Here is a 17,018-nt window from a genome sequence, read left to right on the forward strand (position 1 = left end):
AATAGGCCTTCCACATTGAATTCAGCCTCTAACGTTGTATTAGAGGGGAATTGGGTATCCTATCGCCAAGGATCTTATACGAGTTTTAGACCCATCCCGTCAACCGACTTAATAACCAAGTCCATAATTGACCCTTCATGCAAAGTGATCAACTAAAACTGAGATCTCACAAAACAACCAATATCATCCCATTTTGATAGTTTATATAAACCACGTTTTAATAACGTCTTGGTGCGGCCGTCACCATAATTTACTTGACTATATATACACTTAGCCATAGTAACATCCTTATCAAAATATGGGTGAACTTGGTATCATTCATCATAAATGATACTCATAAATGATACTCATAGATTAATTTCTTTTAGCCTCTATACGGCTATAGTTAACACTACAAATTCCTACTCCGATGTCGACTTTGTAATGCAAAATTAGCTTCTTGGAAACCCATATATTAATGGAATATTCCCCAAGCAATAATACACTACCATTTGTAGAGAATAACCATCTACAAAGTAATACAATTTGCATACAACCATTCTTCTAAACCGAAGAAGACCGACATTAGGATACACCATAAAACATGGCTTGCTTTTTACCTTCACATGCTTATTAATTCTTGCCAAATAAGAGTACTAGTATTCTTACTTTGCTTCTCAACTGCATAAGCAATATGATGCCCTGTGAATACTACTCGAGATATGACTCCGCATTTATCATTTTTGAACATGTGTCATACTCGACTCATGGGAGTACTTAACGGAGAACAATTGTCATATTCTCACACCCGATCCTGATAGCAAGGATCATAGAATAACAAAGATCATATTTACTCCTCTGTCTTTTATAGAAAACATGATGACTAACCGTCATTTAAAATTAACTTGTCTTTAGTCCAAGACAAAGATAAACTAGTCATCAACATACAACAATCCACTTTATTACTAGAGTTGTTAACAGTTGTACATCCAATACTACGCACCAATGTTACCTCCCCCATGGCCAAATTCACCATGACTCCATAATCTCACAATGACTCACACAAGTCTTCTTCACCGAGATTACTAGGTAACATCTATTACCAGCATTGAGCTTAAAACTTCACATGTGACATAATCAAGATAAGGAATAATTGCATAACAATTATGATAACGACAACACAATTAAATAACCGACTAAAAAATCATTTATTAATCTAAACATTAATGTCCAAAATAATCCTCAAGATATGTTCATCTCACATAATATCTAATGTAAGACTTAACACAATTCGAATATTTATAATTATACATGGGTGAGTTTTAAATTCCACTTTGAATTTAATCAAGCCACCTAAGGTCAAATATCCAACCTTAGCATCTCTCAAAATTCACACACAATGCTATCAGGTATCAAACCACATATGTATACTCATATGTTACCGCTCAATACATACATTTCGTGTATTACATTCAAGACAACCATATAAATTTCTTCATTCTGACTCAATATGACTCATCTTGTCATTTTAAGACAACATTTAATAATGTATTGTACATCAAAATAACAACAGCGTACGCAAGCATAGATTAAACACACTACAAACATTCATGTCATAAACTAACGACAGAATTATCATGAATTTACCAATGCATTACCGAGTTACGGACCATCAAAGATACAATGATGACACTCATAATAATAATAATAATAATAAAAAAAACAACGTCATGAGAGAAAGCACATTAACCGCATCACATAAACATGGTCATTATCCATAATCAATTGATCAATGAATATATTTAACATGATATACGTCCAACAAGATCAATGAACAACTTTTATCAAAGTTTCAAAAACACATTTCATTAATTGCCCACATAAAATTGGGTCAAATAACAATGAAGAAATTTGACATATAAATATGTCCATTTTCATGGATGAGGTTCCAACTACTTTTTAAATCAACTAGGGTGTTTCTAGGCACCATGAAGTCGGAACTTTGACATCACCAGCCAAAATCAATACACTATACTATTGAGCCATACGATCACCCGTATAATATCACTCAATTTCGCACTCTTGTGTATCATAGCAAGAAGAAAATATTTACACTGACACCATATATAAACACCAGATGGGTAAGACCATATAAAATACATGGACTGTGAAACAATCCACTATAAAATTGTCAGATCAATAAATCACGTCGATCAGACAGTCATTGTTTAAACTCATATAAATGACCTACCACTGCAAACATGTAGTAACAATTCAGTGATTATTATGAATATATTCGTACAGTGATTAAAGCATCATCAAATACAGCCAAAAACAGATAATGGCACAATTTAATCAAAGATTCTTGCTTTTATATGCACAAAGAATATTATCATGGTCATTAATATACACGTCATTAACTTTGTATTCATCAAAGACTCATAAACCACTAAAGCACCCGATCTTAAATTTATAGTATATGATATAGAGTATCACACATTAATCATGTTAGGTACAATACTTCTTTGACATATCAAAAGTCAAACATGGCATCTACATCATTATCAAACAATAATGATCATTATGCTATCACATTCCACGCCAATAATCACCATGATCAAAATTATTAAAACAAGCAATCCATATTAGTTTATACGTACTATCAATGCTTAATCTCATATAAGTAAGTGACTATCACTGCATACATATGACTTATACATGACGGAAGCTTAAAATCGATGTAAACTTTGAAGTATTAACCAGTAATTACACACTCACAACAATTGTGATTGACGTATCAAGGCAAACATAATACATCAAATTTTATTCACGAGACAGGGTAACATGAAACATGATGCATACCAATGTCACTGCCATCATAGATTATTTCCACTAAAGTGAAGGGTGGAAGTATAATAAAACTTATATGTATGATCACATTCCAAGTTGACTCATTTTAGTGCAATCACGATTTAATCATTATAAAATTAATGATTTCTTTATACATTTGTGATTTGTCGATGATAAATCAAGAAGCCGACCTCCCACTACAGTGAAATTATGTAGAACCATGAAACGAATATTATGGCATCGCATGTAATCAACAATTCAACATCATGAATATTGACTATCATGTCATTTTAAAGACCCAGGAAGGTTCAACAATAAGACAATTTGCATGGCAAAGTAATTTACTAATGGTAAGAAACTCACCATCACATGATAAACCATAATTCAAAATAATATACCAAATTGATTTATCAGATATATAGTAACAAATTGCTTTGTTCAAAGGCGAGAGAACGACGCATGCAAATCAGTGTCTACCCAGTATTAAAACTGCACGATTAATGAATCAAAGAAAATATTAAGCGAAACTTATCTGTTGCGCCTTCTGATGATCGAAGCCATATTAAATTCACCAATCATCCCTTGTCATCATTATGAACAACCTGTGTCATTCCATTATCAATCCCTCGTGCCTCATGAGGACTTATCTTGACAACAGTGTATCCGATTACTTTTATTGTCATTTCCTTTGCATTCGTCATCTTGACAGATTTCGAAATTGTTCTATTAGATTGTTAGATTTTTGAGTATACACGAATAAGGATTGACAATAATGAAAACCGCACCGAATCGCTATGCTTTCCTAATAGAACAATTCGACCCTTACTTTAGTGCCTGGGTTGTATCGAACTTTCTATTGAGATAAGACGGTTGCCCTCTGTATTCGGCACAGAATACAGAGATATAATTAAGAAGTATTTTGTTGTAGAATGTTATATGTTCCTTGATGCAGTAGAATATTTCATTTCACTATCCCCTTTTCCTTCTCATTCCTTTGTCTATTTATAATAACAAAGGAGGGTATAGGGAGATGTATTTCTGAAGAGTCACAACTCTTCAGAAATTCCGGTTTCAATTAATTAAAACCCGAGTAATTTAATTACTATCAACCTCCGTCATAGTTATTCGAACCGAATAACTATACCGTAATTCCGTAAATAATTATGCGAGTGTACACTCCGTACTTCCCGAACTCACATTATATTATTTAGAAATTACCCATCTACGAACCAATCTTAATTACGCTAAATGAACCGGTAATTACTCTTAAATCACCAACAAAGCTAACCAAAATCATCTTCCTCTGCAATGCTTTTTCTTCGTCATTTGTAGTTCCTTGAAATGAAGCTTCCTCTTCCAGTTCAAGTCTGTCGTATATCCAATCCGGAAAATCCTGGTCACTGCCTATTTGCTGCTCTGCAGATAAATTGTTTCTACCACATACCATGTCTAAAACCATCATCCCGAAACTATAAACATCCGATTTGTGGGAAACTCCTCCGAAAGTTCTGCAGAATACTTCTGGAGCTATGTACCCGATAGTCCCTCTTGCTTCCATCGTCATTGATATGGTATTTTCTTTTAGGGGACATAATCTAGCAAGCCCAAAATCTGAAATCTTTGGGGTAAAATCTCCATCAAGTAGAATATTGTGAGGCTTGATGTCGAAATGCAAAATCCGAGCATTACAACCCTGGTGTAAGTAGTCTAGTCCTTTTGCGATCCCTGTAGCGATATTAAAAAGTGTTTCCCAAGGTAATGATTTATCACCATGACATGTGAACTTTTCAAGAGATCCATTCGGCAAATACTCATATATCAACGCTCTTTTGTTACCCTCAAAGCAAAAACCTAAGAGAGTGACAACATTGACATGGTTAGTCCGACTGATGCTAGCTACCTCGTTGAGGAAGTCTTCCCCGGTTCCCTTTGATTGTTTCAACACCTTCACCGCCACATGACATCCATTGTTTAACATGCCTTTGTAAACAACAGCATAGCCACCTTCACCAAGTTTCTCATTGAAATCATTTGTGATTTTCTTTAAATTCTTGTATGTGTGCTTTGTTAAAGAAAACGAACCGTAAATTTGTAAGAATGCATCAACACTGGGGCATGTTGTAGCTTCTGAGTTCCAGAACGTAGTGAATTTCCGACTTAATTTCTCTTTCCTTATAAACCAGGCGATAACAAGTAACGATCCTATCCCCATTGCTAATAATGCTGCAGAAATCGAATTTACATTAAAATTGTTAGGTTTATTTATCACTCGTACTTTAAAAAAAAAAAAAAAAAAAAAAGGAACTAGAGGAGGTATGTAATTTAATTGTAGCATTAGATTACCTGATCCAACAATGATGAGTCTCCTGGATTTGTTTTACTGTGGTAGAATTAGTAACACGAAATTAGAGGCATATATAAACTATAAGACAAGGGTTTGATATTGTGAAAGGATAATTTTATTGAATGATAGATACAAGGTATTTATACTAATGCTATGAGAATATACAAGATATTTACTTGCTATGTTTACAGTAGAAATGCAATAATACATTGCTTGAGGAAAAGGCTAATGATTATCTTGTGATATGTTAATAGAGGAAGATATATTGTTAATATAAACGACCTGAACTTCACAGATTGACGACTTTGATACAGAACTTGTGCTTTTAACACGTTTATAACAGATGTATCACGAAATAACCGTCACGAAAGAGCGAGTAGTAAATGTGACGAAACTGACCGGACTGGAACACCATGAATAAAATAACCGAAAGCCAAAATTGACCTATTCTCATCAAATTGCTAGACCTGATGTGACGCTAATTGAGAATGACCCTGAATGATTATTTGAAATTACAGTTGACTTTAACAAATATAAAAAACTATGATAAGCATGACCAAAAGGTGACTCAGACATGAATAAATTGACCTGTACAAACAAACCTGAATGACCCGAAATAACCCAATATTGAAACACCAGAACACTAAGGCCTTTGTTTCCGGTCTTGAATGGCCCATTTGAGTGGTAGTTTGGTGACAGTACATATGTACATACCACAAATGCTTGCCCTTTTTTTGCAGAGGCGCACAAAAACTGAAGATGAAGATGCTCCACGAATGCAACCCGATTTAACACTTGACACAATATAAGGAATACTCATAATTCACCTCAAAACCCTCTTGTAAGATGAGTTGCAAGATGCATATTGGCCAATTTCCAGATATGGGTAACGACCTTTTGGATCATCCTTACACAGAAGCTGCAATGCCAGGTGCCCACAGTATTGAGGCCTGCCATCTCCCCAAAACGGGTATCCAACATTTTTGAGTTCCCCACATGTAAATAATGCAGAAGAGTATATCATATACGAGTACCAATCATCAACACCACCAGATGAAGACAATACAACAACGATAATAGTTATGGACAGAAAAAGGTCATGCAGGAAAGATGTTGAAGAAATCATTTGCCGAGATCTCATATGGAAACGCGCATAAGAATAGGTTACCTGGATGGGAAAATTTCAGGTGTTGTCATTAGCAAAATTCAAGTTTCTACCTTCAACACTATTAATGATAATTGGAAAGACACAATGATTTGATCAAACATTCAAACTTAATCCATTACCTTATCGACTTCTAATTTTCAACTACTTTTTTAAGTTTCAGTTACATTTTCTTGTTTTAGTTAACCTTCTTATATTTTACTTGATTCACTTCAGTTTTCAAAATCGTTTTAATCTTTATTCTCGATTTAAATTTTATGTTTTTATAAAAGAAATCTGGACTATTTTAAAACCTATAAGTTTATCTTGACCTTGTATTATGTTTCGTTCTCCCTTTTGTTTTTCATTTTTCACTTTTCTATTCTTTTCGCATTTTGAGGTGTGCGTTCACCCATGTACGGTTCTTAAAGTTGTTTCATGTCAGCCGACCAGGGGCGGATTTGGGGCTTATTTACTAGGGCTATAGCCCTAGTTGTTTTCAGGGGAAAAATATATACGTTTTTGTGTACTATTCAATCATATATACAATTGTTGCTTGGTGGTCTGACATTAGTTTTTTATTCTGGAGACCAGAGTTTGAAACCCATGTTTGTTAACTTCTTTTTATCATTGTGGGTCCAAAGTCCAATGATATTTTTTTAAATTTTTTTTCGAATGGGAAGTGAATAAATCTTTGTACTCCGTATCTCTTTCTTAAACTTTTGTTGTTTTTCATTGTTTTCCCATATTCCTCGTCTTTATTCCCATCTGCTCTCAAAAAATCTATATATCTATATATGTTCCGGGTGTAATTCCAGAGCAGGTATAGTTACCACCCGTGGCTTGTTGAATGATGTCTTAAGTTGGATTCTCCTTTGGTCTCAATCGTTCCTCTCGGCCTCTCCTGCAACAATGAACGAACTGAGGGCTTGGCTTTGTGCCAAGCGTACTCACTCCGACGCTCAAGTCAGTAAACTTAAAGGATAAGTCGTTACTTGGCTGAATGTATATTGTAGAGAGATAAGGAAGATATTACCAGATGAATAGTGTATTTAGGTTTAGTTGTGTATATGTTGGGATCCCTTCCTCAATGAAGGTTGAGGAGTATTTATAGGCTTTCACCTTTTGTTACGTAGTGGCCAAGTGGCCAAGTGGCTAACAGGTGGAAAGACTGATCTACCCCTCGGCCGAGGGACCTATGGCAGGCCGGCGGGCCCTGTTGACTCACCGCCGAGGGGTCTTGGATGTGAGTACGCGGGTATGTGTCCCGGCTGGCAAGTTGCCATGCCGAGACCCAGGCTGACAGGCCGATGGGCTGCATCGGCTAGGCTGTCTAAGTCGTTGACTTGCTGTGGTCGTCTTTGACCTTGCTCAATATGTTGACTTGGTCAGCGGTGCAGAATATGCCCCATCAATTTGCCCCCAGCGTAGTCTATGCCGTGGTATGGGCTCTGATGCTCGTTTAAGCGTATATTCTGCGTAAATAATTTGCGGGAAATTTCCTGCATCGGCTTCTTTTGCGTCGGTCTCTTTTACCTCGGCCTGGTCTTTCTTAGGCCGTACCATATCCCCCCTCCACATGGATGTGTAAAGGGCATCCGATGTGGAAAAGAGAGTGACGCCTGCGGAGACCAGGGTTGAGAGTGCCGGTTGTTTTTGATTGCCCCCGGCCGGCGCTATATAGCCTGGTTGACATGGTGGCCGGCGGAGAACTGATGCCTGGGAATTTGTTGAGGAAGGTGAATAGGCGGAGAGATACGAATGGGCGTGTTGAAGACGTTTGGTCACTGTTGCACTGATTGACGTTCAACTGTTGCAACGATTGACATTCCGTGGTTGCATGTCCGACACGTGTCTGTTCGCTGATTGGCTGACGCTTCATGGGCTGTTCCCTGATTGGTCCTTCTCTATGGGCTTTTTCCTATAAATAGGGTAGTTGCCCCGTGAAATTGGCCACCAATTTCATTCTCCAAAATTTTCCTCTCTAAACTTTCAAAGATTTTCTTTGTCTTCTAATCTTCAGAGTTGTTACTCCGGCGAGTGTTTTTCTTCAAGGTAAACAAACAAACTTCTTCTCTTTATTTTGTTGAACAATTATTGCTATTATGTCTTCTGCTGACGCCGGGACTAGCACTTCTGTGCCGGAGGGTTCCCCGTTGCGTCTTGATGGGGAGGAGATACTAGACGCCATTCCGATAAGGTTTGGGGGCCCTAGGTCTCCTTCTCCCGTAGTCGATCCACCAATTCTGGAGGGACGGGAGGATGAGGGTGACGATTCTGATGAGGATGAGGGGACCCCTTCGATGGTGGGAGGCTGTCATCCCGGATCATGGCGAGCCCTGCACGACTTGTCTTGAACGTGGTTGGTCCCATAAGTTCGCCGATTGTTCCGGCGAGACATTTTTCGGAGGCCATTTCTCATTTGGTGAGGGGTATAAGATCGTTATTCCTAAGAAGGGTCGGGCGGTCTGTTGCCCTCCACCGGGTCACACCGGCGTGTACATCGGGCATCCGGAGTATGGGCTGCGGTTTCCTCCGAATAAATACGTCGTGGCCATTATCAGAGCTATGAACGTCGCGGTGGCCCAACTACATCCGTTGGCCATGAGGACGATAGTTGGCTTTGTGTGGCTTTGTCTCTTTAGGGGGAGATCCCGACATCAACTTATTCCGCCGACTTCACAGTCTTGGCCGTCAATTGCCGGTAAAGTGGGGTGGTACGGCGTACGACGGAGCCGAGCTATGTCTCCGTGAACAAGCTTACTTCTTGCAAAGACGCAACGGCGGTGGGTGTACGTCCAAGTGCCGAGGATTACCCGTTGCCCGGTCTTTCCAGAGCCTGTTTACTTGCGGTGTGAGAACCGGAAGAGTATGAGGAGTGTACCTCCCGGGGGTAAGGTTAAAATGGACGCTTCGTTGGTCCCTCTTGCGAGGACGAGAGGCGGGCGTGCAACTATTTGATCTTTGAGAAGGGATGGCTGCCCCCCAGACTCGGATCATTCTTCGAGATGAGCCGCTTCTGCCGCGTCGGCCTCATACCGGCCCTCGGCCCGGGGTGAGTGGGGTCGGTGTGAGGCCCATCTCGTGCACGTTATGCTCTGTTTTTAGAGCTATGTTTTATTTCTTTCATGTAATTCTTGTTTGGTTTCTTGCAGACCGGTTTGGCCAGGATCTGTCCGAGAGTACCTTGAAGAGGATAGGCCTTGATAAGGACGGGAAGATCGTTGAGCAGCATCCTACGGCTGAAATAGGTGATCGTAGACCGTCTCCCAACGAACTCATGGATAAGGAGATGAAGTCGCTGGATCTGACGGCGGCCCAAGCGCGGGTTCTAGGTGGCGTGCCGAAGAGAACAAAGAAGGCGGCGTCAGTGGCGAAGGCGTGCGGGTCGACTCCCTCGACCCCAGTGGTTCAGAAGGAGCCTGTGGAGGTCATTGATATCATTGGGGGGTCGGTGACCGTTGCTAAGGAGCCACCGCTTGCTTCCACCGTTGCCGGTGAGAAGAGTAAAGAACCACCGTCTGCTTCCACCGTTCTTGGGGAGAAGAGGAAAGAGCCACCGTCTGCTTCCACCGTTCTTGGGAGAAGATCGACTCGGCCCCCTCGAACGAAGAGGGTCCAAACTGGTACGGATCTAACTTGTGGTTCGGATTTAGCTGGTTCGCTGGACATCCCAGATGACCGGCTTTCCGATGTGTCAATGCAAGGTGACATGGATGCTCTGTGTAAATTTTTGCGGATCCTCCTCGGCAACCGCCGTTCTTGCTGAACGGCAATCGGGAAGCGACTGAGAAGGCTAATGAGAGGGCGGGTGAGAAATGTCATAGTTGACTCCTCGGCTCGAAAAAATTTACGCCTCGAGCTTGTGGCGGGGGTGCGAAATCGTATAAGAGGTCAGGGAGGTGGACCCAACAGGCCGGCTCCTACATCACGGAGCGAGGAGAAAACTATGGCCCAAGTGCGCCCACCGCTCGCAAAGCTTAAACTGGATCTCTCGCCGCAAAGGGGGAAGCCGCGAAGGCTAAATCGGATCTCTTTTACGCCACGAAGCGCGTGGAGGAAGTTGAGAGGTCGCTAGGGGCCGAGAGGGCCAAAGTTGAGGAAGGCGATGCCGCCACCGCCAAGATGATGGAAGAGCGGAACAAGTATAAGGATGCTTATGACGCCGTGGTTGCCAAGAGGATCGGTGGAAGGATCTGTTCGACAACCAGGCGGAGGCGCTCGGGGACGCGCAGTTTGCTGCGCCCCAAAGGAGAAAGACATTGCCATGCTTCAAGATGATCTTCTCCCTAAAATGTGCGCCCAATTCCGGGACCAGGCCGAGGAGGCGACCAGGGAGGCAATAAGAAAGCTCGTCCCCGAGGGCTCTTTCCCGTGGGATAAATTTGAGCAGCTTTTGGACGAGATGGCTGAGGCTGCGGAGGCAGCGGCGGCGGAGAAGACGGAGGCGGCGAAGGCGGCTCAGATTGCCGAGGCCAAGGCGGTCTATGATGCCAAGGTGAAGGAGGGTGACGCGCTAAAGGCACTTGAGAATGTCGAGCCCTCTTCCGAGCCAGCCACCGAGACTGCTGCTGCTGCTGATGGAGGACAGCAACAGGCATAGGGAGACGGGCGGTCGTCACCAGACTCACCTGGCGTTTCGGATAGCTTTAGCTGTTCGGGGGCCAATTATTGAGCCTTCTCTCCCTGCCATCTTTTGGCGCTTCAAATCCCAAGTCTGTAACCTTTTGTTTTTTTGTTTCCTTGCTTTTTGTAAAGCTTTGGTAGGTAGAGTTTAGGCTATCCTTGTGGGGACGGCCGTCGTCTGTACTCTCCTTGCAATTATTTTCAGTAAAGTTTTATCTTTTTGGTCCTCGGCTTGGCCGGGACTTTGATCACGATCCTTTACTTATCTTCTTGCGTTATTAATTGAGTGCCTCCGTTTTTACCGTCGGCATGACCGGGGTAATTTGGATGCATATCTCAACTGTGTCTAACGTCTTTAGTGTATTGCTTGATTTGCGTCTCGTTTGCGAGTCTATGTTCCTGCTAGCATATCGGTCGTTGTGTCCCCGTCGCTCTCGGCTTTGGCCGAGGTAATCGGGGTTATGGCTCGATAGCATTCGTAACTGTAGGCATATTGACCGCCAGACTTGCGTCTCAACTGCACTGAGTATACGTTTCTTCTAGCGTATCGGTCGTTGTGTCCCCGTCGCTCTCGGCTTTGGCCGAGGTAATCGGGTTACGGCTCGATAAGCGTATCGGTCATTGTGTCCCGTCGCTCTCGGCTAGGGCCGAGGTAATGTCGGGGTTATGGCTCGATAGCATTCGTAACTGTAGGCATATTGACCGCCAGACTTGCGTCTCAACTGCACTGAGTATACGTTTCTTCTAGCGTATCGGTCGTTGTGTCCCCGTCGCTCTCGGCTTTGGCCGAGGTAATCGGGGTTACGGCTCGATAGCGCGTATCGGTCATTGTGTCCCCGTCGCTCTCGGCTAGGGCCGAGGTAATCGGGGTTATGGCTCGATAGCATTCGTAACTGTAGGCATATTGACCGCCAGACTTGCGTCTCAACTGCACTGAGTATACGTTTCTTCTAGCGTATCGGTCGTTGTGTCCCCGTCGCTCTCGGCTTTGGCGAGGTAATCGGGGTTACGGCTCGATAAGCGCGTATCGGCTCATTGTGTCCCCGTCGCTCTCGCCTAGGGCCGAGGTAATCGGGGTTATGGCTCGATAGCATTCGTAACTGTAGGCATATTGACCGCCAGACTTGCGTCTCAACTGCACTGAGTGTACGTTTCTTCTTTGGGTGACTGACCGGTGGCAAATTATGGAGGGGACAAGCACTTTGATGGAAAATTTGGGTGATTCTTCATTTATGATTACGCGTTGGGGTGTCCACAATGGGCTTGGACACCTCCGCCGCTATACAAAGTACTTTCTTAAGTTGTCGGTGTTCCAATGGCTCATCAAAGGCACACCCTCCATGTCCGTCAGCCGGTATGTACCCGGCCTCATCTCTTCAACCACTTTGTAGGGACCCTCCCAGTTGGCCGTCAGCTTACCGTGAATGTTTCCTTTGTTGGTGGCAGCCGACTTCCTTAGGACTAGGTCTCCTACTTTTAAGTCCCTTTTGTGGACTCTTCGGTTGTAGGCTCTTCTCATCCGGTTTTGATATACTGCCAAGTTGAGACGTGCTGTATCTCGGCTTTCTTCGACCAGGTCTAGGGAGGCTTTCGGGCCTTCCTCGTTTTCACCAGGTTAAAGGTAGCCGTTCGAATGTTGGCACCGTTGCTTCAATTGGTAGGATCGCCGGAACCGTAGACCGGTGGAAGGGGTGTACCCCGTTGCTTCTTTCTCCGTGGTCCGAAGGGACCACGGGGCGCCGGTAGTTCATCGGCCCACCTTTCCTTAAGGTCTTCAACTGTTTTCTTCAAACCGTTGAGGATTGTTTTGTTGGCGCCCGCCCGCCCGTTGCTCGTGGGTGGCGGACGGAGGAGTACGCAAACTTGATGTCAAGCTCTTCTAACCGATTCATTATCGGTCGCTCCAAAACTCTCGGCCGTGGTCGAATACCATAACTTGGGGCAACCCGAAGCGAGTTATCACATTTTCCCAAATTACCTTTCGACGGTCGGCGCGTGGTCTTCGCTGGTCATCGCTGCTACGACTTCTACCCATTTGGTGAAGTAATCAACGGCGACGATTAAGAACTTCCTTCCTCCGGAGGCCGTGGGGAATGGCCCTAGCATGTCCATCCCCCACTGTGCGAAAGGAAGGGGACTAAGCACCGGTTGTAGGTCCCTGGAGGGAGCGTGTATTACCGGGGCATGCATCTGACAGTTTGTGCATTTCTTGGTCTTTGTTCGGAATCTTGAAGCATGGTGGGCCGAGTAGCCAGCGCGAGAGCTTTGTGGGCTAGTGTTCTTGCCCCCATGTGGTGTCCACAGATGCCTTCGTGAATCTCTGTCAGTATCAGCTCTGCGTCGGCTGGACCGACACACTTCAAGAGTGGTCTTGTTACGGATCTTCTGTATAGTTCCCCTTCGAACACCAAGTATCTGGCGGCGATCCTTTTTATTTTGGCCGAGGGATTGCGGCCCTCTGGCAATTCACCTGTAAGTTTGTATTTCATTATCGGAGTCATCCACGTTGTCCCGGCCTCTATGTTTCCCACCATGCCGACGGTCTCAGTGATGCTCTTCGCATTCCGATATCTACCAAAGACGGTTCGGCTGACATTCTTGATGGTTGAGCTGGCAAGTTTGGAGAGAGCGTCGGCCCGGTTGTTCTCGGATCTGGGAACGCATTGGATTTGGAAAGATTTCAATTTCGCTATGTCGGCCTTTACCCTCTCTAGGTACCTTACCATTCCGTCGTCCCGAGCCTCAAACTCCCCTCTGATTTGGTTGGTAACCAACGGTGAGTCTGTCTTCAACACAATGTGTTCTCGCTCCGTGACCCTAGCTAGCTCGACTCCGGTTATCACCGCCTCGTATTCGGATTCGTTGTTCGAGGCCGAGAAGGTGAATTTCAAGGCGTACTCAAACTCGTCTCCGTTTGGGCTGATGATAAGGATGCCGGCTCCCGAGCCGTTCGTCGTGGAGGAGCCGTCGGTGTAAACCTCCCATACGCCAGGTTTGGCTTTTCTTGATATGTGCATTCGGCCAAGAAATCTGCAAGTGCTTGCCCCTTTATCGAAGGCCTTGGTTTGTCTTGAATGCCGGGGAGAGTTCCACCGCCCATTTGATGAGCTGCGGATTGTTCGAATTTTTCCAGAGCTTTCTCTAATGGCTGATCGGTTAGGACCGTCACGGGGTGTGCGTCGAAGTAGGGTTTTAACTTCCTTGTGGCAACGACGACGGCGAAGGCTGCTTTTTCAATCAGTGGGTAATTTCTCTCGGCGGGTAACAGCGTATGGCTGACAAAGTAGATTGGGTGTTGTTGCTTGTCCTCTTCTCTGACGATCACTGCACTGACCGTGGCCGAGGTAACTGCTATGTATAGGTATAGCGTCTCCCCAGATCGGCACAGACGAGTTGGGAGAGTACGAAGGTGAGCTTTCAGTTGCCTGAAAGCTGTGCTCTGTTCCTCCCCCCAGCTGAAGTCTTTATTCCCCTTCAAAACTTTGAAGAATGGGGTGCTCTTGTCGGCCGACCGAGAGATGAAACGGGCGAGAGCCGCCATTCTCCCGGTTAGCATCATAACCTCTTTTCGATTCCTTGGTTCCGGCAGGTCTAGGATTGCTTGGATTTTGTCTGGATTTGCATCAATGCCCCTGGCACTAACAAGTACACCGAGGAATTTACCTGCCCGGACACCGAAGTTGCATTTCATTGGGTTGAGCTTCATCTTGTATTTCCTTAGCGAACAAAATGTTTCGTGTAAATCGGCCAGGTGCTCGCTGTCGGACTTGCTTTTTACAATAGCATCGTCGACGTAGGCCTCAATGTTTCGCCCTTTTTGATTTTGAAACACTTTGTCCACCAGCCTTGTATACGTTGCGCCGGCGTTTTTCAAACCAAACGGCATCATTTTGTACATGTATGTGCCGTTAGCGGTGATGAATGCGCATTTAGGCATGTCTTCCTCAGCCATGAATACCTGGTGATACCCCGAGAAGGCGTCTAGCAGGCTTAGCATGGTGTATCCTGCCGTGGCGTCGATCAAGCTATCTATTCGAGGCAAAGGGTAACAATCTTTGGGGCATGCTCTATTAAGTTGGGTAAAGTCTACACACATTCTCCATGCCCCCGATGATTTCTTTACCATCACAACATTGGCTAACCACTCGGGGTAAGTGCAAGGCATAATAAAGCCCGCCGTAAGTAGTTTATCTACCTCGGCTTTGATGGCCTCATCTTTCTCGACTGAGGAGTTCCTCATCCTTTGCTTGACAGGGCGAGCGGTGGGGAGTACGTTCAGCTTGTGAATAATTACTTCCCGGCTCACGCCTGGCATCTCGGCCGCTGAGTAGGCGAAGACGTCCTTATTTTTCCTCAGTAGGTCCAGGAGTTCGGCTCTGAATTTTGGTTCCAGGTTGACACCGACGGTCACGGTGCGACCTGGGTCAATCTCCACCTCCTCTGTCTCTGCTCCTTCAACCATGCTGATGGTTCGGTCGATCTCGGACCTGGGAGTGTGCTGTATCTGGAAGGATTTTAATTTTGAAGCGACGACTCTCACCCTTTCTAGATACCTTGTCGTCCTATGGTCCCGAGCCTTGTGCTCTCCTTTGATCTGGTTGGTCAATAAGAGCGAATCTGTTTTCACCACAACATGCTCCGCCCCGGCGGTTCTGGCTAGCCTGACTCCGGTTATCGCTGCCTCGTACTTGGATTCGTTGTTTGAGGTCAAAGAGGTAAGCTTCAAGGTGCGCTCGAATACGTCTCCGTTTGGGCTAAGAATAACGATGCTGGCTTTCGAGCTATCCGTCGAGGAAAGGCCGTTGGTGTGTATCTCCCATACGCCGGGTTCCTTCTCGTTCTTCGAGGCGAGCTTATGTGCTTCCCCCCGGTCCGAGACGTATATCAATGTCAAGGCCCGGATGGAAATTACGGCGTCGGTTTCACTCAAAGTGACCCGGCCTATGAGCACGTTGTGGGCAGATGTGCCGTCGATAACTATAAATTCGGACATAACATTCCCCGGCTCGGTTCCCTCGCCGAACCTCACCGGCGATCGGCCGACCCCGGGGGTACCAGGCCGACCCCGAAAAAGGCATACGGCGGGTTGGTGCGGGGGCTCAAATCTTCGACTCTCGGGCCGAGGCCGAGAAAGCATTCTCTGTACATAATGTTTGTGTAGGCGCCTGTGTCAATCAGGCACCTCTTCACCAAGTGGTTGGCTATGTCTAGGTGGACCGTAAGTGGGTCGCTGTGAAGAGCGACGACTCCCTCGTAGTCCTTCTGCCCAATGGTCATATCGGGGATGTTGGAAGCGGGGGTGGCTGTGTTGGGCACAAAGTTGATGGTCTGACACGGTTCATTTAGGTGCCGTTTGTGCCCATGAGCGGACCCACCATTCTCGTTGCCCTCGATGATAGCATGGATTACTCCTATCCGTTCAGAGACGGACTTGCTATGCGACCCGCCGGCATCTGGTTTTTGGCCCCTGGCAATATATTTGCCGAGGCTTCCCTTTCGGATCAGTTCCTCAATGGCATTCTTCAGATGTCGGCAGTCGTTGGTTAGATGACCGGTGTGGCCGTGGTACTCACAGTACTGGCTCGTGTCACCGTCACTTCTCGGCCTAGGGGGTCTTTCCCACTTCTGGCCCTCGTTCTTGCTCAACGCGAAGACCTCGGCGGCCGGTACGACTAGGGGGGTGTGGTCATCGTACCGTTTTTTGTAATACGTTCCCGAGCTCCCCCCGGCATCCGCCGAGCTCTGTTTCCTGGCAGATTTGTCCGGCAGTGACCTATTATTCTCACGGCGTCTTTCGTCGGACCGTGATCCGTTGTTGCCACGGCGTCTTTCATCCGGGTTGTCCTCCCGGTGGCTCTTCTTTTCGGAGGGCTCGGCCTCGCTGGGGCCTACCCATGTCTTGTGATAGTCTTCTACCTTGATGGCCTGGTCGGCCATCTTCCTAGCGGCGTCCAAGTTCAGGCCTCCGCACTTGATGAGCTCGTTTTTCAAGTCTCCCCTTGGGAGGCCCTTCATCAGCGCGAAGGCCGCCAATTCGGGATTAATTTCTCGAATCTGCTGGACCTTTCCGTCGAA

General features: G+C 45.1%; 1 protein-coding gene across 1 annotated transcript; it reads right to left on the reverse strand.

Annotated features, from left to right (window-relative positions):
• Window positions 1–4,051: 4,051 nt before the first annotated feature.
• Window positions 4,052–5,245, reverse strand: LOC141613145 (rust resistance kinase Lr10-like). Its single transcript, XM_074431880.1, has 2 exons — window positions 5,173–5,245; window positions 4,052–5,052 (listed from the first exon to the last, which is right to left on the reverse strand). The coding sequence occupies exon 2, from the start codon at window positions 5,039–5,041 to the stop codon at window positions 4,052–4,054; it is 990 nt and encodes a 329-aa protein (XP_074287981.1). The 5' UTR covers window positions 5,042–5,052; window positions 5,173–5,245.
• Between the last annotated feature and the right edge of the window lie 11,773 nt (window positions 5,246–17,018).

Source organism: Silene latifolia, chromosome 11, assembly GCF_048544455.1.
Source record: "Silene latifolia isolate original U9 population chromosome 11, ASM4854445v1, whole genome shotgun sequence".
Classification (NCBI taxonomy): Eukaryota; Viridiplantae; Streptophyta; class Magnoliopsida; order Caryophyllales; family Caryophyllaceae; genus Silene; species Silene latifolia.